The sequence below is a fragment of the Rhea americana genome, unplaced genomic scaffold (assembly GCF_003343005.1).
Source record: "Rhea americana isolate MKP2758 unplaced genomic scaffold, rheAme1 scaffold_5, whole genome shotgun sequence".
Taxonomy (NCBI): Eukaryota; Metazoa; Chordata; class Aves; order Rheiformes; family Rheidae; genus Rhea; species Rhea americana.
The window spans coordinates 6,897,328-6,921,023 of NW_028186645.1; the positions used below are offsets into that span (position 1 = coordinate 6,897,328).

At 36.7% G+C, this 23,696-nt stretch overlaps 2 protein-coding genes across 5 annotated transcripts; both read left to right on the forward strand.

Moving 5' to 3' along the window:
- Nucleotides 1-149: 149 nt before the first annotated feature.
- Nucleotides 150-3,208, forward strand: NDUFB1 (NADH:ubiquinone oxidoreductase subunit B1). Its single transcript, XM_085317538.1, has 3 exons — nucleotides 150-399; nucleotides 702-846; nucleotides 3,107-3,208. The coding sequence occupies exons 1-3, from the start codon at nucleotides 351-353 to the stop codon at nucleotides 3,141-3,143; spliced, it is 231 nt and encodes a 76-aa protein (XP_085173664.1). The 5' UTR covers nucleotides 150-350; the 3' UTR covers nucleotides 3,144-3,208.
- A 105-nt stretch (nucleotides 3,209-3,313) lies between these two features.
- On the forward strand, nucleotides 3,314-19,826 carry ATXN3 (ataxin 3). 4 transcript variants are annotated; one of them, XM_085317534.1, is made up of 12 exons: nucleotides 3,314-3,665; nucleotides 3,945-4,007; nucleotides 7,422-7,586; nucleotides 8,135-8,179; nucleotides 9,413-9,498; nucleotides 9,944-10,010; nucleotides 12,648-12,735; nucleotides 12,986-13,118; nucleotides 14,190-14,365; nucleotides 14,791-14,914; nucleotides 16,288-16,376; nucleotides 17,064-19,826. In XM_085317534.1, exons 2-12 carry the CDS (start codon nucleotides 3,984-3,986, stop codon nucleotides 17,153-17,155), a joined length of 1,089 nt encoding a protein of 362 aa, XP_085173660.1. In that variant the 5' UTR covers nucleotides 3,314-3,665; nucleotides 3,945-3,983; the 3' UTR covers nucleotides 17,156-19,826. The 4 variants fall into 4 exon arrangements, with proteins under 4 accessions (XP_085173660.1, XP_085173661.1, XP_085173662.1 ...); XM_085317535.1 differs by having other exon boundaries at nucleotides 7,426-7,586; XM_085317536.1 differs by lacking the exons at nucleotides 3,314-3,665; nucleotides 3,945-4,007 and adding an exon at nucleotides 5,820-6,115 and having other exon boundaries at nucleotides 7,426-7,586.
- Nucleotides 19,827-23,696: the final 3,870 nt, after the last annotated feature.

The following is a 23,696-nucleotide window of genomic DNA, read 5'->3' on the forward strand; positions in this document are numbered from 1 at the left end:
CCGCGCCCTGCGGAGCCGCGCGCCCGGCCCGGCCCGGCCCGGCCGCCACGGCGGCTGGCGAGGAGCGGCCGCGCCGCCCAGCCTCCCGGCCCGCGCCCGGGGCGCCGCTTCCCCGCAGCGGCGTTGGGGCCGGCCCGGGGCTGAGCGGCTGCCTGGGGGACTCAGAACTGCCCGCAAGGCGCTAATCCGGAGGGTTTGGGCTGGTGAGCTGGAGCAGGCCTCCGGGGTTTAACGAACGTGTTTTCTCTCTCATCTGTCAATTCCCGAGTGCCTCCGAGGCTCGTCTTACCAAGTATCTACCGATAATTAAATATCCATCCGCAGGATTTCGTGTTACGAATATATGTGTTATGTTTTGCGGGAGAGCGCATTTTTGTACTTGCAGAATTATTTTCATATGTAAATAATTTCGTTTGTCTATTGTTAATATTTCACCAGTTATATTTTTTTTTGAGTCTGCTTCTCTCCTACTTCAGGATAAAATCTTATTTCCCAGCACCACAGAGTTAGTTATGATTGTTTCTGAGAATCCTGTGTGGATCTGAGAACACCGTGCATCTTGCATGAAGTGTTTAATGACCCTCGAGCATTTATTACTCTATCGTAGGACCCTAGTATGTGAGATTGAAGGCACTAGGTATGTAGCAGTTTCCRTGTGCACATGTATCAGTAACTCTTGGCTGTTACTCTTCTCTTTCTAGCAGTCATGGTGAATTTCATCCAAGCTGTGCGTAATCACTGGATACACATCCTTGTTCCCCTAGGATTTGTGATTGGATGTTATTTGGACAGAATGAATGATGAGAAGCTGTCAGCCTTCAGAAACAAGAGCTTATTGTATAGAAGGTTTGCTTATATCTTTTTATAACATATATATGTTTGGTTATTTTGCAAAGTAGATTTTAAAAGTGCTTCTCTGTTYTTTTTGAGAGTCGTGTGTGTGTRTRTRTRTATATATATATATATATGTAAAAAGTAATGCTGTCAAAATACTAAGGGGAAGAAAGCCATAAAAGCATCAGCCAAACTTCATTAAGGATTTTGGGTAACAAATGCTTACTGAAAATTTGGGCTTTCAGGCCCATCTTAGTGCCGTTAGTTGTCAAAAAAAGTGTACACAATTTGTTTGATCTTTTAGTTAAAATAATTGATTTAAAATAATTATTCTTTAGTAAATGTTGTTCTTGGAAGATAAAAGCAAGAATTCGTGGACATTAAGACTTACTAGAAGACTTAAATAGACTTACTAAAAGAATGCACTGCATTATAAACTAAATAGAAGCTTAATATGCAGATAAGTAAGAAACTTATGTTACTAGGAAAAAAATTTGAAAGCCAAATAAAACTTAACCATTTACTGTCAGTATACATCACCCTTTACAGTGTAATTAACATGGAATGTTAYTAATTTAGTCTTTACTGTATAGGAATTGTTACCGTCTATCGCTATTCCTTTTAAAATAAAAGTAACATTGTCTGAAATGCTGTCAATAAAAAAGAATCTTGAAGGACTGAAGTAACAATACCACTTCAAACATTACTGTAAGCTGTACTATTRAGGAGACTACTTAAGATTAATTTTCTATACATTAGACCTGGAGAAAGTGTGTGGAAAAGGGAGGACCTGCAAGCCACTCTTCTCCCCCTCCCTTTCCTTAAGTCTTTCTGAAAATGTTTTTGAGTTCTCCTTGGATACTATACAGAGTTTGCCTAAATGCAGAATACTCTGACAAAATTTTTTTAACAAAATAATGTTAACTGTGATAATTGGGGGTGAAAGAGGCAGAACTATAAAACATATTTTAATGTAAATGTAGCATAGCTGTAAAACATATTTTAACGTAAATGTAGCATATTAAGTCAAGTAGTCTGGAAGTAGTCTGTAGGTATGAATTTGCTTGTTCTCTGTGTCCTTGATAATTCTACAGGTGGGAAAATGCAACCKCTTGCATTTTATTTTTTTGTTTGTTGAAAATGGAGAATGATCTTTTTCAGCTTCCAAATAGTTTTCCATAATTAATGAACTAATTGATYTGAAATCAAATAATTTGGAAAAGAAGGTATTTCACATTAGTAGAAAAGGCTTTAGCTTTCCAAAGCTTGTTAATTGTATTAATTGCTGTCAGATGCTTAGCCATGGAATGTGCAAGCCTCATCTTGGTTCTGTCTTCAGCAGAAGTGCATAGTGCTTTAATTTTAACCTTTTCAATGTATTATAGCAAAATTATGTCTTAAGTTTAAAATGACGACAATATATATTAGCATACAAATACTTTTATAAATGTATATCACTTAAATAATTATCTTTTTTTTTTAATTAACCTAGCATCTGTATTTTAAATGTTTGAACTTAGCAACTGCTGTGTCTTTACTGAGAATATGACTATATATGCCATGGTCAGGGCTTGCTGGCTCACTTTTCAGGGGGAATTGAGATAACTTAAGGTGCTGCTGCGTCTGAATCAGATCTCTTAAATCTGTATAAGACTAGAATTAACTGGGCAACAGAAAAAAGTCATGCTTCAATAAAAAAATTACTAATTATAGTTTATCACAGATCAAAAGAAAAGTAGGAATGTTGGCATATATGGTTTGAAAGTGGCTTTTCTTACGCTGGTGTCACATGGGCTAATTTTGAGTAAGTAAGTATGGTAACAGCATTGTTCATGCCACTGTTAGATTAGCACTTTTCTCGCTGCAATTAGTGTTTAAGTTGCACTGGCGTTTCAGTATGTTGCAAAAACTTCCTCTGGTTTTACACCTAATTTTGTTCCCACTAAAGTAATGACTTCTTTCTATTCAAAAGAAGTTGGGYCTTGTTACACAGAAAGTTTATCAACTTATTAGAGGTTAGCTGTTTRGTGCTCACATTTAAGCTAACTGAAGTGAACTTAACCTTTAGAAGCTTTGGAAAGAAAAAGAAAACATCCATATTGAAAGATTTTTAACTGACAACATTTTGAAAGAAAGTCAAATTTATTCATTGTGCTAATAAAAATCTCAATCAAGGTCATCTATAATAATTAAAACTTAAATTTATTAGTAATTGTTCTGCAGATACGATCCTAATTTTATTCTCTTGCCTTTCTTTTTCCTTTCCACACAGAGAATTGAAACCTGGTGAAGAAACTACATGGAAATAGAAGCTGCTGATGAAATCAGAAGTATCTTCACTTGATTAATAAACTTAAATAACAAATTCTAAGAACAGGATTATGGTTTTTATTCTTGAGAGAACATATAAGGCTACAGAGAGGAACACCTATAAATCATCTCTACCAGTTTAATTTTCAGTCCTCCTTTTGGGAAGATAGTTACATGGCTAGAAGATGTCCTGTTCAGAAATATTTGTCGCCAGAAGTCGTACTCTGGAACAGGGAGGAAGACTTCTGTAATAAAGAAAAACTCTGGAAAAAACATTTATGTTGTTATTAATCTGTATAGTGTAAAATTATTTGTAGTTCATGGAGAGACAGTGTTTAAAGGAATATTTAATGTAGCTCCAAAATGTGGTAGAGTATGTGTTTATGTATTTTTAATTGAATCTGAACCGTTTTCTCTTTAGATTTCCCCTTTAGACGTGTTTCTTTGGGATGTCAGCAGTGGCGATACTGTAGCTTTGTGATAGTGCATGAGAACAGGAAAGTGAAAAGGATTGACAGGCGGTAAGACACAGCAATGAAACTGACTTCTCTGTGTAATTCTTACATTTCTAAACCAAGGGAAATAGAGAAAACGTCTTTCAAGTGGGCAGGGAATTTTCGGGGGTGGGGAGCTGCAATTCGTGCTGGTGATGGTGCGGCCCTGCAGGGCCTCCAGGCCGGCAGGGGGCGCCGCCGCGGCAAGCGGCGCTCGCCGCGCTCACTGGCGGGGGGAGGAGGAGATGCGCGCGGATTGGCCGCGGCGGGTCGCCCGGTAAAGCGATGTTTGATTGGTCGCGGCAGGTCACGTGCGGCGGAGGGTGCTGGCCGTTGACAATAAACATGGAGTCTATCTTCCACGAGCGGGTGAGTGAGGGGCAGCGGCGGGTCTCAGCTCTGGCTCTCCGCGCAGAGGCGAGGCGTGCCAGCCCGTCCGCGGCCGAGGGGCAGTCACGGTGCCGGTGGGCCGGGCCTGAGGCGCTCGCTGTGCGGGTCGCCCGACGCTGGCTCCGGGGCGCCCTGCCCGCCCCGGTAGCGCTCCGGCGGCCGGGCCGAGGCGGCGGCTCGGCTCGGCTCGGCTCCCCGTGCCTCGGGGCAGAGCTGCGCCCCTTCGCGCCGCTCTGCCGCTCCCTGCGGCCCAGCTTGGCTCTGCGAAGTCTGCCGGCTTGGTGGGAAAGGAAATGTTACCCTGGAGATCAAGGCCGGGGCCGGGGCTCGGCGTTTCCTCTCGCGCGGTGACTTCCCTTCTCGAGCCTCGAATAGACCTCAGCTATGGGAGGGCGCAGGCGAAAGCTGAGAGCGCGAGCTCGTGTGGCTGGGAAGCAGTGTGATGGGCAGGGGCGGGCAGGACCGCTTCTGCCTCTTCCTGCCGTGCTCTCTCTCCACTGGCCTGGCCTCGTTTGGGCTGGGTGAGGAGCAGGGAAAGGGAGCGCTCTCAAGGAAATCCAGGTTCATGCGCAGTGCTTCTATGCACTAAATAGTGTTTCCTGTTTTCTATTAACTCTTGTGACTTATCTAKCTTTCCAAATAACAACTGTTTGTGCTTCAGTGTTGGAGCACTGTCTTCTTTGTGTGCTTTGCCAGTTTCTCAACACTTTTATCATGTTACGATTAATACTGATTCTTATGCATCGTTCTCAAGCAAGCGAGCTGAATAACTTTATAAAAGAAACTTTAATGTTCTGAAATTTGTGTAACTAGAGGTGTGTTTTCTCAAACTGAGTTTGGATAGCAGAACTTTGCAAGCACTTGTGGTGTTGAAGAGCTGTTCCTTGAAGGATAAGTGTTGGAATTTTGGTCATTATGGCCTGTGCTACGGTGACCTTGACTTCCAGCTGAGATTTGAAAATAATGAGTTCAAAATAAGCGTACCTTTCTCTCATGTAGTGTAACTTGTCACATGAGGAAATAATAACCTGAAGCATTTTTCAGCAAATTGCCTTATTGCTTTGGAATAATGCAGCTCTTCCAAGGTTAAAATGACAGAGCATAATACAGCRAAAGTTACAAACTAATTGCCATTCATAGTTGCTGCAGGTTCTTATTGTGGAGTGGGGTGGGTGKTTTTTTTTGTTTGTTTGTTTGYTTGATATTCTTGGGACGTCTGGAATGTGATGCACCTATGCTTTAGTAAGTTATTTTTGCATTTTTTTCAGTTCCTGATAAGATACTGAGAATATTGAATGTGTATATATCACTTTTACACCTCAGATGTTTCAGTTAAAAAAAAATGAGGCATAAAAAATGGCACTTATAAAGGAAAAAAATACCTTTAACAAAACAGAAACACAGAGACCTAAGGAATGTGACATTTATTCATGGGAGAACGGCAACTGCCTAAGGCCTACTCCGGGCTTTAGGAGCCAGTGTCTTAAAATTTGACTCTTGCTTTGGTAAGATACAAGCGGTTGAAAAGACTGAAAGAAGGGCAGCAGTCTTATGGCAAGATAGGTTTTAACAAGGAGATACCAGATTATGGAAAGATGTAGTGTTCCACACACACCCCCAGAAAAGYTGAACTTTTCTTACAAACTGTAAAATTTTCTTTTCTGTGTTTACTCTTAATATGTACAAGGCACGAATATGAAAATTAATGATTTAAGAAAAAACTTTCTCTGTAGAAATGCCATTTCAGTGAAACTGATGTTTAAATACTGTCATATGACTCATTTTCAAAGACCTTAATCTCTCTTTGTTCCTAAATCAGTTTCTTACCATTTTGTTGGAGAAACCTGTGATTCTTAGGTAGGTTCTTCTGCTTTAGTTGTATCATATGACCAGCAGCAGAGATGTGGTCCTGGAGGGCCAGGGACTGGTGGGGAGTCTGGAGTTWGTTGCTGTGGGAGACCATAAGCTGGGGGTACTGTGGAGAAGGAGGCTTCTGAATTGCRTTGGACTCCAGCTGTATAGCTGGTCCAGCCTTAACTCGTTGCTTAGTTGAGTGAAGAAGCCCTAGGAAAATTTTTTAATCTGAAGTAAAGGAAATTTGAGATTCCTGGCTTACAGGATGAACCATGCTAGATTTGTGCATATGGTTTGAATGAGGCTGTCAAAAAAATTTAAAGAATATTCCTCCAAGACATGCTTTTGTGTTCTGGGTGGGGTTTTTTTCCATTTTTATTCTTCAAAGTGCAGGTGCATTAGAGCTCTCAATAAAAATAGGGAGCAGTGATTAAAGTGGCRAAGATGAAACCTGGATTTCAAAACTGATGTTAATCTTATCTTGCACTTGCAGTTTAGCTATTTTTCCAGTAGCCAGTGAAAACCAATTTTTATGTTTTTTTCTTTCTTTTATCAAGACAGCATTTTATCTGCACTAATTAGGAGAATGAAAGAACTTGACATTCATTCAATTTGTTTTTTTTTTTAACTTTTATTATGCTACAAAATGATAACTGATATTCTAATTTATTAATTTTAATTTAGGTTGGTAGTTAAAAATGGTATACTACATTTGTGTTATCTCCAGTGTGCTGGGTACCTAACAAAATATCTAAAATGTTCTGTACTTAAGTAGTCTATCAACAAAAAATACTTTCATTATTTAATGAGCTGAATAGATTTTTTTTTCTTCCTCATCTTCCCCTTCAAGATTTTAGAATCAGTAGATTTTAGCTGCTTCTATGTAGTTTCTGTTCATAAGCTTTACTGCTCTTCCAGCTTCTAATTACTTTCTCAGCAGTAAATGAGCTGGTTATAACCTGAACTGGGTGAGTAACCTGAAATGAAAAACAAACAAAAAAAATGTGTAGGTACATACTTTTAAATCTCTTCAAAATCTTTATGATCAGCTTTTCTTTAGGCACATAGGGATAGCAGATTGTTGATAGTCACACATGGAAGAAAAGTTTAGTGGAACAAGAGTATGTGTTACAGAGAACATTTGTCACTGCAAATTAGAGATCAAAAATGTTTCATTTTTGTGCAGTGGTTGTTCTAAGGAGGACAGAATCCATTGTCCTGCTGGTCCCAAAGTGCTCATGTGATGTAGTCGAGCTATAGGCAGTTTTTACATTGCTTTCTACAATAGCATTTTTACTTGGAATTTATTTCCCTTGAGGAAGTATAGTAGTATGTGGGGAGGAAAGTGTCTGTTAAATTGATTGGGTTTTTTTTGTGTGTATATTCTAAAGCTTTCAGAATAATACATCTGAAGAAAATTTTGTATTGGGGGTGGAGGAAAGAGGTGAGCTTGCCAGAAAAAAAAAAAGATTGAAATGTTTTACAGAGCAAAACATTAAAATGGCATTTGTGTATTTTTGCTTTGTTTTCCAATGTTAGCAAGAAGGCTCATTGTGTGCTCAACACTGTCTGAATAATTTGCTACAAGGGGAATATTTTAGTCCTGTTGAGTTATCCTCTATTGCACAGCAGCTGGATGAAGAAGAAAGAATGAGAATGGCAGAGGGAGGAGTGTCTAGTGAAGAATACAGAACGTTTTTGCAGGTAAAATCTTTTAAATTTCAGTTGGTTTGATTTTTTTTTTTTCCCCTAAAATATAGTACTATATAGCACAGTACTGATAACTTTGCACAGTTATAGAAGGCTTATTTCCCAGGACTAAAACTTTTTAAATTTATAGCCTTTTTTGTTCAGTCATCTCAGATTTGGCATTTTCAAAGTTTGCTATAAATCTTTATAGTAATTCTATAAAAGACACATTATCTTCATCTTACAGGTAGGGAGGTCAGGCATGGCGAGAAGGATGAGAGATTTGCCTCTTGTCACAGAGTAAGCCAGTGGCAGAGATGGGAACAGAAGTTCTGATGCCTGTCTCTCCTCTAAGCACTGAGCCTTTCTAATTTAAAGGTTTGAGTTTTTTTATTAATAAGCATATTTGGGCATTGTAATCAGCCTTACAGAGTAGGATGTATTTAGTTGTTGCTTTAAGTGTGTGCAGTTTTCTTTATTCTTAAAGTTGATTTTTTTAAAACTGATCTCATGCTTATAATTTTTTTCCTTTTTTTTCCCTCTCTCAACCTCATATTGAGCAGCAGCCTTCTGTAAATATGGATGATAGTGGGTTCTTCTCAATTCAAGTAAGCATGGCTGTATTCTGTGACGGTTTTTTCTTTATACAATATATGTTCTCTCTAGTATAATTTAAATGCTATAATTTTTTTACCTGAGGGGTGGGGGCAGGAGGAGGAAGTGATGGATTTCTAAATCTTTAGAGTGCTTACCATTAATAGCAGTGGCTTGCAGTTCTTTAGGGGCCCTTAAAAACTTTAAAACATGTATGGACCCCTCAATTGTGAAATTGTATGTGCTGGCAATAAACACCTTGGCTTCCATAATCTGCAGATTTAAAAAAAAAAAAAAAAAAAAAAAAAACACACACAACTGAGATTTTCTCAGATTATAGACTATACAGCCCTTGGCAGTGGTTATAGAGTTAGCATTGTGACCTGCAGAAAGGGAAAAGCTGCAAGTATCTGTGTTCCAGTTCACTTCCTGTTCCTCTACTACTTGGCATCATCATTGCTTTACTCAGTATTATTACAGTATTATTACACAGATGTTTAGAGAGTTATCGTCAAAGAGTTTTCCCTTTTATTTTTGAATTTGCTGATTACCTTTTTAAAATGACATYGAAATTTCCTAAAATGGTAGGAAATTCCCTATTTAAAGAAGTCATAAATTTGGAGCAAATCCTATAAACTATAATAATATTCCAGGTTTTGTTATACTACAGTTTGCAGCATAGTAGAAACAAAATTCAAATTCTTCAATTTGATCTGAAAGCTTTGATGGACATATTTTTAAATTGGGCCACAGTAGTCAACCTAAAAAACATAAGCAGTAAACCAGTGTTAATGAACCTGACTTTGACATGCCATCCTTGSGATGCAAGCTTTCAAGAGAAGGGCTGACTTTGTGCCCTTGGCCTCATCCTCCCTGAAACARTGGGGCTCTAAGGGCAGAGAGAGAAAAATGTGTGAAGTCTCTGTGAGAGGTGAAGCTACAATTTTGTCTGGGAGACCTCTCTCTTTTTATTTATTTTTTTTTTCCTTCTTCTTCTTCTAATGCCTTTCAGTTAAATAGTTTTGTAACTGAGAAGTTACAAAACTAACTTTGTAACTCAGAAGTGGTGTGCATGTTATGTTGAATGTAAATTAATGACAGTTGAATAACRTTTTGAATGATGTGATTCTAATTTTTTTTTTTCCCATAGCGGTGCTTTAAAATCAGTTTTACGAAAACAGTAGTTACTAAAATGACTGTGTTGGTTAAACTGGTTTGACTCTCAAAAAGTGCTATTTTTTTGACAGGTTATAAGCAATGCCTTGAAAGTTTGGGGTTTAGAACTAATCCTTTTCAACAGCCCAGAGTATCAGAGACTTGGGATCGACCCTGTGTAAGATTTCTTTCTTTCTTTTTTTTTTTTTTTTTTTTAAGCATTCTGCTTTCATTACAGAAGAACAATGCTGAAAATCTGCTCTATTTCTTTAAAATTATTTCAAGCCTTGTTACATTCTGATACTTAATTTTTATCCCTTCTGCCTTTGTTTTTTGTCTTTTGGGGGTATATACAAGCATCTATCCTCTGTGCCTTCATGACATCTTGGTATCTGTGGCATCACAGGCATACTGAGATTTCAGTAATGTCAACATTACAGAAAAGACAACTTTCTACATATTCTAAGTTATAAAAGTAGTATGAATGCTCTGTACCATGAACAGCTGTCTTAATTTTAGTATTTAAGCTTAAATTAGTGGTAGCAAAGAACTTAAACTTTATTATGCACTCAAATATTTGAGTATTTAATTTTTATCTATACCTTTTGTTTTTCTTTTTACAGAAATGAAAAATCATTTATTTGTAATTATAAGGAACACTGGTTTACAGTTCGAAAGTTAGGAAAACAGGTGACATTGTCTTTTTTTATTTAAAAACTGACTTCAGAGTGGGGGTGGAAAAAATGGTTGCAATTAGACCATCTGTTGGCCTTTTGCAGGCTTTTGCTGAAATTTGCTTTAGTAGTATCCCATTAAAAAAAATAGTTGAGTAAACTTTTCTTATCACAAAGATACCAGGCAGATTTTTATGAGTTTGGGAAAAGATACTGTAATCAATTCCTTAATGAACCTCTGTCATCTAGGAAACTGCAGATCAGGTAGAGTCTGTGTAACATCTAAGTTTTCACTTCTCTTCCACATGAAAAATAGTGGAAAAGAATCATACATGTGATGGGAAGAAAAATCTTAGGCATGGTTTATGATCTCTGTGAAGTGTACACTTACTTAGTGCATTAAAATTTTTGATCCTGCAAAAATAAGTTGCCAGTAGTGTTTTACTCTTTCAGATGGCCGGTAGGCATAAGGAAAAGATTTTTAATGCATTAGAACTTGTAACATGTATGATTGCCAATATTTCAGAGTATTCATAGGGATAGGGTTGGAGGAAAGTAGAAGCACAACTTTCCACTACTTTAAGGAACTTTCTTAAGCAATTGYGTTAGAAATAAGAGAGAATTATTGAAGGTAAGGGATGGCAGTACAGATACATGGTGCGTATATCATTACTCAACGATTGCACCCACATATCTCTTTAACACCCAATGCAGTGTTTATTTCAGTAGCYAATCATTGTTCTGGMTCATACTCCACACTGTACCTATACAAATACTGTATAGGTATTTTTATTCTTTGTTATAGAAAGTATTCATGAAATCAGCTTTTAAATTCTACAGTAGTAGACAGGAGTCGCTTAAGCTCTTCAGTCCATTTTAGCAATGTCATCCAGATTTAAAAAAAAACAAAACATAACTTTACTCATGAATAAACAAACTCTGTCTGCTTTGATCCCAAATAAGGCACTGCAGAGTTCTCATGTTTCTGTTTTTAAAAGCTGGATGGAACACTGAAGTCTTCTAGGAAACCTTCTTAGAAAATTAAAATTAAAGCAGAAGCTAGTTGGGCAAYTTTGGAGAATTCATGCTAGAAACAATTATTCAAGATAATAAAAGGATAAAAATATGTTGCAGTTAGTTTTAGTTAGAACTAATAGCTGGGTAAGTTACAAAATATTACTAACTCTTTTGGTTTAGTTTCAAAGTATGTCTTTTTTCTTTTTTTTTTTTAACAAGCAAAATACTTAGAAGTATGAGGAAAATGCCTTATTATATGTACAACCACGTACACTGGAATTCTAAGGTGTCATTCTAGCCTAAAACTTTAAGCTGGAGTGGGGTCATCTTTTTCTTGCAAATATGGTTTGTAGCCACATGAAAACAGTAAGAGGTGTCTGTTATCTGGAGACCAATGAGAAAAGATAGAGACAAAATAGACTGGCTTAGTGATTTGACCCAATTCTCCTGTATTACAAAAATATAAGCAAAATAATATTTAGCAAAATAAGTTCCCCAAATCATCATCTTCCTCATTTCCTTTTAAATATGTGGCTGTAAACTGTCCATCGGACTTGCATATATAACCTTTTAATTCTCCTTCCCCACTCCAATGTTCTTGTTCTTAACTTTTTCTAGTGATAAAGGGCTTCTTTTGAGTGAGAATATAAGTGAGTGAATGACAGAATGGTAGATAGTCACTTACCTTTATTCCAGRTGAATTACTGTATGGCCCTAACTGCAAGTGTATGAATAAATTTGGGCAGATGGTGGGAGGTTTTGTGGAGTGGAACTGAATTCTCCTACCATCACTAGATGGTGGTTCTTGGTTAAAATATGATAGTATTGAATGGTATGGTGTACTTAATAAAACCCCCAAACTTTAAATTAAGTGTGGTATCCATGGAGTTTTAAAGGTAGAATATTTTTCAATCTGTATTCAGGAAATTCTTTTTTTTCTAGTAAAGTATATAAATGATTTATTACCCTGCTCAGGGAACTGGGAGTGATCTGTGTATATTAAGTCTCACCTATTATAATATGCTGTGTTACTGACACATTAAATTTGAGTTAGTTTTTCATGGTTGATTTAATTTTTAAATTAGTTTAATTCTCCAAAAGCATTTTTTTTATTTTCAGCATCACCAGCTATTAAAGGCAGTGTGTTTAGAATGCCTTTAACAAAAAGTATTCAACTTYTCTTCACTTTTCTGTCTCTGTTAATAGAATAGGATATAATGTAAACTTAGAAGGAATAAAACCTTCATATCAATTTCTGAGCAGATTTAAAATCAGTAGTAAGTAGTATTTTAAAGTTATGGCTGAAATAATTCTTATTATATTTAGGGTTGTCGAGGGGGGGGATATCTTTTTTCCCCCTGTTTTTAGCAGTTGTTTGCCTGGTACAAGTGTTCAGTAATGGGAGAGAGCATGCGGTAACTTTCTCACTTCAGATCTTTTGTTAGCTGAAGAATATTTTAAGGATAACCTTTAGCAGCATAGGTACTGTGCTTCAAAAGACTTAATTTGGTAATTTGCTTTATTAGATTGAGTCAGATATTCCATCATAGAAAATGACCACATTGTACAGAAATGGATTACCAAGTAATCTTCATGCTAATTTGTTCTCTCAAACCTTTTTTTTTCTTAATTACAGTGGTTTAACTTGAACTCTCTCTTGATGGGTCCAGAACTAATATCAGATACATATCTTGCACTTTTCTTGGCTCAATTACAACAGGAAGGTAATAGTAACTTGCAGATGTTAAATCTCATTAATAAAAAGTAGGTAATAATCATTATTTTTAGACCTTTTGTATTCAGTTAATTACCATTAGCTTTGTGATTGAAATAGTGAAATAATCCAAGTCCTTATAATGAGAGGTAGAGCCTTATGTTGTAATAAATCACACATCGCTGTCTTCCATACAGTGTATGTTTTAGAGTATCTATGCATGCACCTTATGTTGTGGACTTATGCTTTATTTTTCTCAGGTTATTCCATATTTGTGGTAAAAGGTGACCTGCCAGACTGTGAGGCTGATCAGCTATTGCAGATGATTCGGGTACAGCAGATGCAGCGACCAAAACTAATTGGAGAAGAGGCAGCACAGTCAAGAGAACAGAGGTGAAGTAAATAGAGACTTCATTTCAATAATGTTTAACGTGATTGGTTTCCATTGCTAGTACTTATGGACACAAAACCTTTAAGAACCTTTGTAAAGTAGCTATAAATGCTTTCAGTGCACTAGGTTTACTACTATTGTATACAATAAAACCAAATTAGTAAAGCATAAAGAATATTTTTAAGACGACCAAAATTACTGTAGTAAGAATTCAATGTTTCCCTATGTGTATGTATTGTATAATGCAGACTTTAAATGTATGGTTACAATTTTTTTTCCATTTATAGCGGCGTGTATCAATCTTACCAAGCTACGGTTAATATTAACAGATCTACTGTTAAGATTGGTTTGTGCATTCTATTATAAGTAGAAAAACATGGTAATCCCATAACTGAACTCCACGTCATTATAAATCACATGTTACTCCTTTTTGGCATAGTTTAACTGTAAATGTGGTGGTGGTGCTGTATTGTGATACATAGTGCTAATATAAAATACATTCTTAGCAGTGTATAGAACTATTATTGCAGTAGATTTATCAAATTTTCATAGTGAATAATTTGCATACTGATTTGAAAGAAGGCTTAGGCTCCTTTTTGTTTTCAGAGGAATTAGTTCATTCCTGTTTCTTCCATTTGCTGTATGTAAAATGTGTATGTTTATACATATACATAGAGTGAAGTCAAAGTTCCTAAGGAAAAGACTACTTGCACTATTTTCTGCTGGTGTAAATGAATAGCATAGGTTCAGATAACGAAATATTATTGCTTTTTATGGCATTATAGCTCTTCTAACTTTATAGAACAGATTCTTGTCAACAAATAATGCATTGGTTGAGAGTTGCAGTATGTTCATTTTTACAGCTGAAAGAGCTATGCTTGCAGTCTTAGTGCTTTTGCTACTGAGTAGAARTGAAATTTGTGATTACCTGACAGGAATTATCACAACAGAAATGTTTTCTTTCAAAGTAAGAAAAAATAGTAGTTATATCAATACAAAATATTTCTGTTAAATCTCACAATAAAAGTTAATATTATCTCTGACTGAATGTTTTAAATGCATCAACTTTACAGGCTGCCCAAAAGTGATGTGGACCAAGCAATAGAAGTTAACCATCCTTTTGATGGAACAGGCATGTTAGATGAAGATGAGGAGAATTTTCAAAGAGCCCTGGCTCTGAGTAGGCAGGAAATTGATATGGAAGATGAAGAAGCTGATCTTCGTAGAGCCATTCAACTCAGTATGCAAGGTGTAGTGGTTATTTAATGTCTCTTGTAGAATTCTTACTGATTGTGATACAGTGGTGCTACCAAAATCTGTTTGTCAGCCACTTCCTCTGCATGCCTCAAGCTCTCCGAAAAGACTGGCTTTGAGACATGGAATAATAATCTATTCTGTTCTGTAGCTGTCTTTGTGGCTTTTTGAAAAAACTGCAACTTTTCATGTAGCATGGATCATTAGGAAGCAAAAATGGATTGTCAAATGGTGGCAGGAGGGAAGGGAAACAGTGCTAAGGTGARGAGAAATAGCAGCTGTGGAGTTAGCGAAGGTGCTTATTTTACCAAAAACCTCTTTCCTCCTGTCAGGTTTGAAGAGATGTTTCTAAACTATATTTTGCTTCCAAACTTCATTTTGCAGTAATTAGTGGAATAAAGCGTCACGTTCTGCTTTTAGGGAGTCGTCGAAGTGAGTTCTTGGACTCAGTACCACAGAGTTTTCCACAGTCACCTCACACCAGTCAGACAGACTCCCTTTCTTCAGAAGAACTACGAAGAAGACGGCAAGCATATTTTGAAAAGTAAAGTAGCTACTTAAGTCTAAAATTACATGTAGAAGCAAATGTCTTATTTAGTGCTTTTGGGGGAGTGTATGGGTTTCTGATTGGGGTCCGGCTAAGCTTTATCTCTTAATAAGATTTGTTAATAGTATCTGAATTTTGTTATTCCCAGATACTTACTATGAAGTAATGACTGGAAGGAAAACTCTAAATGAAAGGGGACTTGTTAGTAATGCAGCAACTGCAATCTTGTGAATGAAAGAAAACAGGCATGGTATAAAAGTATTTTTACATGAAGTCTTGTAAATAACTTTGATTATTTTCCTGGAGGAAAGTATCCTTACTGTAAGACCTTGCTTCTAGCAAAGAGGCATCTAATTTACATCACATGAAAGAGCTCTAAATGGTATTCTCTTCTGCACTACATTCTTAATATATAAAGGATGTATGGTTGTAGCTTTTACTCATCTGTCTCCTAGAGATGGGGCAAATGAAGACTTTAGAGAAATACTAGGAGTTGGAGAAGTTAAATTCTCAGAGGATAAGAATGCTGAAATCTGAATTCTGGGAGAATAGGAATGTTACGTTGGGAGAGTAGGTGCCCAGAGGTTACTGGGGTGRGGTAACAACTGAAAGGATTTAGGTGCAGGAATGTTATTGTAGCAAACAACARTGTGTATTTCTTACTCCTGGCCTTCCTTACAATGCAGTAGACTTATAGTAAGGTGGAAATACTGTCAGAACAGAATGTGAAAAAAGAAAGGCATTATCTGTGTAAACCTGTGCCTAAGGTGCTCTTACAGGGTGCTGTTAATTCTAAAAGCAATAGAAGCATTCTTCAAGTTCATTTTAAAAAAAAAAAAAAAAGGAAAAACTTAATTACTGAGTGTTTTTCCAGAGTACTTCAAAGTACCTTGGCATAATTGATGTTTTTATTCAGAGCCGATAAAGTCTAGGACAGAATGGTACAAGCAGTGACAAATCTTTGTAATTTATAGAAATTACTTAGAAATATAGAATGTATTATAGAAAAAAGAATTAGTCTATGGTATAGTATGTAAGTTTACAAAATTATGCAAAATGCCTAAATCTTAAAGTTTCTTTTCTATGGTTCTGGAAACTACTATTATAAAATTAGGTGATAGTTTCATTTCTTCTGCTTTAACTGCTATTCAAACTGTCAAAAAGACATAGTACACTGAAGTGAATACCTGATATAAAAGCAGAAGTGTCTTGCTTCCATATCAGATTTGTATGTTTTTGAGGGTGTTTATGTTTTCGGGTGATTTTTTTTTAACAAGTATAAAGATACAGATAACTGTACTCGATATTCAAAACATTGAATCTCAGACTGATGTTAATTTTATTCTTTTGTAAACTTGTAACACTTTCAGGCAGCAACAGCAGCTACAGCAGCAAGATCAGACTCAAAACCTACATGGTAAGCCAACTAGAAGTTCAAGCACCCTGGAAGCTGACCCAGGTATTGTTTTTTAAATTTAATTTCCAACAGTGATACAGCTATAGCATTTTTTCCCCTATTGTTATTCTGTCCTCTTGATTTTCTTGTCTACCTACTTCCTTCCTGCAACAGCTGTTCAGGCTATGCATCACAGCTGTTCAGCTGTTACCCTTTCGAGCAACAAAGAAAATGATCACTTTCTTGAAAAGCCTGTTCTGGATTGAATATAAATATCCTATTTCAAAATGTACAGCATCACTGCTAGTCCACTCGAGTTCTGGGTTTGCTTTTTGTTTCATTTGCATTGAACATAGTGTAGCAAATTGTAATCTGTAATGGAATTTGTGCCAACAATTTGTTTTCTAAGTGACTTTTAATTTCATGAAAATCGTGCAAAAAATGTAATAAGCTTGGAGCAATATCTGACAAAATCATTAGAACCATTTTTTAATATAAAATAAGTATGTAAGCCATATTAAGTATTGGTGATCCAAAATTAAACATTTATTACTTGTTATAGATTGACCATTGTGCGTGGGAAAGCTAAATGCAAAATGTTCARTGATAGTGACAGAAAAGCACAAACAATTTGGGGGATATAGGGAGAGAACACGGGATGTGGACAAAAGGAACAAATAAGGTACTTAACTACATTTGAGCACTAGCTCTGTGTATTTATTTTAAATTATATGCATCTGTTTTGCTTAGGAGGTGATATGAGTGAAGATGATATGCTTCAAGCAGCCATGAATATGTCTCTGGAAACTGTTAGAAACCACTTGAATACAGAAGAGAAGTGACATCACAGCTTTTTCCTCTGTTGTCGAAACACTAAATCTCAATTATAATTTTACTGCGTGGATGTTGCAAAAGCAGGGTTTATTTCAGAGCTGTGGAATCAAGATTGAAAGGGGAGCAAGAAGTCAGAGGTTTAGAGGGAATCTGCAAATACCAAGACAATTGCACTGTCCTAGAAAATTATAGCACTCCTACTACAGAACATCTGTTCACAAGACTAATTGTATTAAAATCATTTTAACTACTCACATGTACAAAGTTAGATACATATAATAAGATAGTAGCTGTAACTTACATTTAAAAGCAAATTTAAATTGTTTTGAAGAATTCTACGCAATATGTAAATGGRGAAAAACTGCATCAACTAATCTTCACATACGCAAAAATACATAGAAATACTATATTGTGCTTATAAATTGCTCCTTTTTGAAGAAACATGCATTTTAAAACAGAAAATCAGTTTAGCTTAGGTAACTTTATTTTGTGGGGTTTTTTCCTCCTGCATAACTTGATATTTTTTTTTTTTTGGTCCTGCTATTCAGTTGTGAAATGATCTATTCTGCAAGAGAAACTGGACTTCTGAAACCTTAATTTAGCGGTTAGCAATGCGAGAGAGAACCTCCAGTGTATTGTTGATTATAATGTTGCTCCTAAATCTTCTAATGACTTCTGACATTCTAACACTTCTTGCTTTGACTTTCAGTTCCACCTACGAAGTCTTTATATCCTTCTTTTGAAGTAGAGTTCTTGCTTTCCCATTTGTCTTTGGGCAGACTTTTTTTTTTTTTTTTTAATTGCCATTGTCTCTACCAGCATAGTAGTATGTAATCAGTTGGGTTAACAGGTTTTCTTCTATCTCTTGTGGAGGGTGTTGGTTTTTTTCCCTTTAAGCTCAGCCTTTCAGTCTGGCCTCTAAATATGATAAAGTTGTAACTGAGTAGTTAYAAGAAGTAGAAGAATTAAATGCCATAAAATCAGTGCCACACACGTAAGGTGCATTCCGGCAGTCTGAAATGATCCCTGTGCAAGTAGGTCTTTTAAGACTGAGTATTTATGTCTGTGTGGATGTTTTTTCTGAAATGCTTTTTATGAGTGTCTCTCAGAGTGTTGCAGCTTTTTTCAGGAATGGCCTTTATTCATGCACCTTACAATTTTTTTTATCATGCTATTTCTAATCCTGAGGAAAATCAGGGAGCAAAACATGGGAGATAGCTTATTCTATTGGTTATAAGCGATTTACTTTGATATCCAGGATGAATGTGTAATAGGGTGACCAAACTTGACTTTCAACTTTAGTGCAGCAGTTCAGATGCATTTAATTCTTAAATGGTGCTTGAAATACAAATTCTGTTTACATGCAGGTTATATGGAAATATGCTGTAGATGCAATGTGCTCCACTTAATGCATTAACAGTTAGCGTAGGTATTCTAAGAATAATCTTTTAAAAGTAAACCCAAATTTCTTTTTCAAAATATTCTAAAATTGTCATTGCACAGTAGTAACATTTAACTATTATTAACTGAAGGGTAGTTAGATGGAAGCATGCATTCAGCATCAAGTAGTACTGTACATGAAAGGGCTTTTACCTCTCAGTAAAGATTTGTTTACAGCAATGATTTATTGATAGCTTAGAATATTATAATAATAAATGAGCTGAATCTGTTTTCCTTACCTGTGTGCTGAATTTCCACTGATGTCAGCAGAACCACTTGTATGTGTAAGGCAATACAGATTTCGCCATGGGACAGCACTACTACTTAAACTGATTTTAAATTTGATCACTTTTTTTAATGATTCTGTTGTGCACATAATTAACCTCCTGTAATGTATCTTCTCAAATAATGTATCAAAACAATAAAGCCAAACCATGGCTTAAAAATTTATGTATTTATATACCATTTTGAAATGCTGCATTTTTCAGGATATAGATTTCTGCTTTCAGTTTGAAACTTACTGAAAATGGAGAAAGAATCTGTAAAGCACTGAATTGTCTTTTTGCTTGTCTGGAAATTATTCACAGCTTTAATTTCCCTTCCTTTGTTGTGCCATAAACTTATTTTTGAAATAAGATTCTCCTTTCTATAAATAGATATAGACTAGCAAATCTTAAGACTTATTTGATATCAATACTTAGAACTTGTTTTACCTTGTCCTATGTTACAAGAATATCGTCAAAATTTACCATTTATACAGCTATATAGTATAGCAGTCCTGTATTAAAAAATAAAATAAAAAATAAGCCCATCAAACTGCATTAACTATAACCGAGTGACAATTACATGTTTTTCTRATTGCTAAAGCATGGAAGCTTGCATTTAAATTTTCCTATCACTTTTCAAATTACTTTATCACCCAAGTGTTTTAATATGTAAGGGAATATAAAGTAACAGAGTGCCTGAATCACCGTGTGAATCAATTACAGGGCTAACTGTATTCCTTTCTGTGCAGAAACTGCTATTCTGCAAATAACTTGACATTAAGGAGAATGTCAAGTTCACTCAAGGAGGTGAAACTGCTTAGTCAATCAGTTCAGAGGTAATGTTTTAAGCTATGTATGTTAATTGCACCAAAGGAAGAGACTATTACCTGTTGACAGTACACGTTTTATAACCCAGATCTAAGTTCAAGATGTGTGGACCTGCCAAGAAGCTGTCAATAAAAAGCTGATCTCATTTTCTCAGTGTGCATTCATTTAGTAACTTGGCTGAACTAGGAAACCTAAGGTGTTACTAATTTAGAGCCTGTTACTAATTTAGAGCCTATTACTAATGTTACCTGTTCAGTGAAGTTAACRGTGTTTTCTCCCCAGTTGTAGCTTTAGGCCAAGATCTATTTTAAATGAGCATAGACTTTTTTCTTTTTTTTTTTTAATTGCAATATGATGTTTGAAGGAGCTTTACACCTTACTCATCCAACAGACTTGACTTTTCTTTCTTGCTCACAGTGAATGGTCCATGTGGCATCATTTATGTTTTTCTGCCTACAGCAATTGAAGAGGTAGGGGGAATGAGTGATAGTTCTGTCAGGTGTCTTACAAAATTAAGTTCCTTAAGTGTAATTCTATAAACTGTTTTTCTGCTTTGTAATAAGGGCAGGAAATAGTGTTTACAGTCAGACTGCAGTCATGCTTGAATGCAATTACTGTTAGGTGCTGCTGATATTTATATGAATTATTTAAATGTTAAAATTTTTCTGCGTTTGAAACTAATCTATTTTATGATACTGGCTTGCTCCCCTAGACTTGAGCTCCTTGTGCCATCCAAACATCTTTAACAAAACAGAAGCAGTGGGTCGCATACATATTTCAGTTAATGTACTTTTTTATATTGTTATTTTGCAGACTTTACACTGCAAGAAGTGTATAAACCTCTGGGTTAGAATGCCACTTAAAATAATACTAATATGAAGATAAATTTCAGATATTCTTTAGTATTGGGCTAATGCATCTGTTACTTATAAATATGATAGGTAGTGGAGATGAGAGCYGTTTCAAATGTCTTCTGCACATGTCTAGTAAAATAATTCCATCTCAGATGTTATTTTCAAGCTGCTCTGTTTTATTACAAAACTGGTAAACTTTTTTAAATTGAACAARAAAGGGTTACAGTTAATCTAAAATGTCTGAGGTTTTCTGGAATTTAGTTACTCTTTCAAACTTCATGGTGAAAACACAAATGGTGGTGTATTATTGTACAGTTCATATTACTAGCACATACTTTAAGATTGGTTTTAATTGAATTAAAAAAAATCCAAGAAAAATAAAAATTGAAGTGGAAACTTTTTAAGTGTTCAAATGTAAAATTAGCTATCACTCATTTGGTAAGCCACTGCTATTTTACATTAAGTAAACAATTCCTTGGAAATTTTCATAGTTACTCATAAATCATTAAAAACTCTCTAGTAGGGAATATGCATATACGCACTCTCCACCTAAACAGTTCTTCAAATAAGACTAATACTTCATATTAATACATATGAAGCAGTCGCTATGTAAATTTGGGAGAGGAAAYTTATCAAACAGGCTGAAAGAAAGGGGTATAATATTTGAATGCTACAGTGCAAGAACAGAGGAAAACCTTGATATTGTTTTTAAACATGTAAACTTTGAAACTACCTTTTGTTATGTGAAACTATGTACAAAGCAGTATGGATTTATGATTTTCTATTGGATTTTTCTTTCAACTCAGTGTATTTTAGGAATAATTTTCAACTACAGATTTTTATATATATATATATATATATATATATATATATAAAAGTATATTTCTTTTCCCATCATTAAATTTTGCTTTAAGTATCATACTGTTGGCACTAAATTCTGCTAAAAACATTGTCTTGTGTATGTGAAGCATAACATTGAAAAGATTTTTTTAAAAAAAAAAAAAAAAAGTTAAAGGTTTTTGCCATTGCTTTGAATTGGAAAAAGCCGATACATCTTTCATCTCATTCGGATGCCTAACTTTATATATAAATGAATCTTGATACAAGGTGTTTCAAGTATCTTAAACTGCAGGAAGTATTTAATAGCATACCTGGGCCCCCTCCTTATCTTTTGCCATTACTGTTAATAAGAGGAAATTAATTCTACATTAAAATGATTTAATTGGTTTTGTTAATTTAAATTTAAGAATGCACATTTACATTTCATACTATATCACTGTGTACTTTCCAAAATACTGGTGTATTTTATACTATTTGGAGAGAGAAATGGGTTTGAAGTGGTGGATGAGTTTTTTTTTTTTTAAGTAGCTAATTAAGTAGCTAATTATAAGGGTGGTAAATACAGTACTAAGTTTAAAATTTTGTAATGCCTAAAGCTGATGGAAGAATTCTTGGCTGGGGAAGAGAGAAAGCAACCTTTAATAGAATACTGTTAAAACTGACAGCTATTTCTGTTACTTCAAAACTTCTGGACTGTGTGCTCCTGCCAACCTCCAAGTGGCCTGTGAGTGACTGTAGGCAGTAAAAGTGAGAAGGCAATGCAGTTTTGGAGGCCACCTATGAACAGTTTACCAAGGCTCTGCAAGACATGGTTTGGGAAGCAACAAGGAATTTCTTCCTTTTGGTAAGGTGCTCTAGAGTTAGATACAGCCTGAAGCATCTTTCRTGCTTGTTATGGTCTCAGCTCCTCTGTAAAAACATTAAGGTTTCAGCTGTGATATGTTCGTTCTCAGCTTTGCATTACCAATCGTGGTTCACTAATGATTAATCATTTTGTGTGTTACTAATTGGAAAGTAGCAATGAATTAACTGCACCATGTTTTACTTCCAGTTTCAGCAAATGTTTGTATCGTATAATTCTTACTGTTTTAACGCTGCAGTAACAATGCAGTACTCCCTGTACTCCATAAATATTTTAAATACCCGATTTGATCAAAGAGAGAGCGAACTCTGAATCAGACAGGTGTCCATCCTGTTGAGGAATGTCTACAACCAAAAGAAGAGGCTTAGCTATCGAGAACATACCTATTTTATTTTTGTATTATTATTTTACTTACGTATTTATTTTTTACAGAAAAGTTAGAATCAGAAACATCTCTATTCTGTGGCAGTCGGACGCTGTGTTTTATTAGCGGGACGCTGCCTGGGTACGCGTGTGCGGTACAGGTGAGGTCATGTTAATCACAGGGCTTCATTGAGCCCAGCATACACCCAGGGTGAGGTGTCCGCGTTGCAGTCGGCCCGTCTGCCTGTCTGCCTGTCTGTCCGCATGCCTGTCAGGCAACGTCTCGCGCTGACGCTGGAGACGGGCCTCTGCGTGGCTGTGTTGCGCAGGGCTGCTGTGCCGGTCTCGCCGGCCGGTGATCGCCCGCGCTGGYACCTTCCTGCCTCCTCCGACTGCGTTTTCAGTTTGTTGCAGCAGTGCAAGACGTGCCAGCTGCCTGCAGCCTGCTGATTAGATATGTCACCACCGGAGAGGCTTGGAGTACCGAGGGAGAAGTACTGAGGGAGAAGTACCAYGTCTTCAGTTTTGCTCCGGGGAAGAAAGCCCTTTGCAACATCTGACGCATCTCGTGACAGGAACCTGCCCTGGCAAGCCCTGGCGGAAGCGTGGGCTGCAGGCAGGGCCCTGCCCGTGAGGCTCCTTGGAGAGAAAAAGCCCTTTACAGCGCTGCGAAGCCTTAACCAGACACACCGGGCACATGCGCCTGGAGTCTGGGGGCRGAGGGGCGTCCTGCACAGGGCTCCTCACACCAACGTGGGGCTTGGGGGGGTGAACAGCACCTCCAGCGGGAGTTAAAGCAACAAAAAGCTGGGGGGTTGTATTGTTTCCCGGGGTGGGGGGAAAGCCCTTGCTCTGTAAGTACTTTATTAGCAGCTGGCAGGTGCCGGGGCCTAAGTCCTGGAGACAGGAACGCTACAGCTGGTATGTTACTGGCGCCGACTGACTACAACTTCTCAAGTGTTCAGGTTTAAAACCAGCTATAATTCGTTTGATAGCTAAGTAGCAAGGGAGCAGGCGGCCGCGAGCGAGGCCCCCGCTCACCCCGGGTCGCAGCGCTGCCGCCGCCCCCTCGGCCCTGCGGCCGCCCCACCCCGCC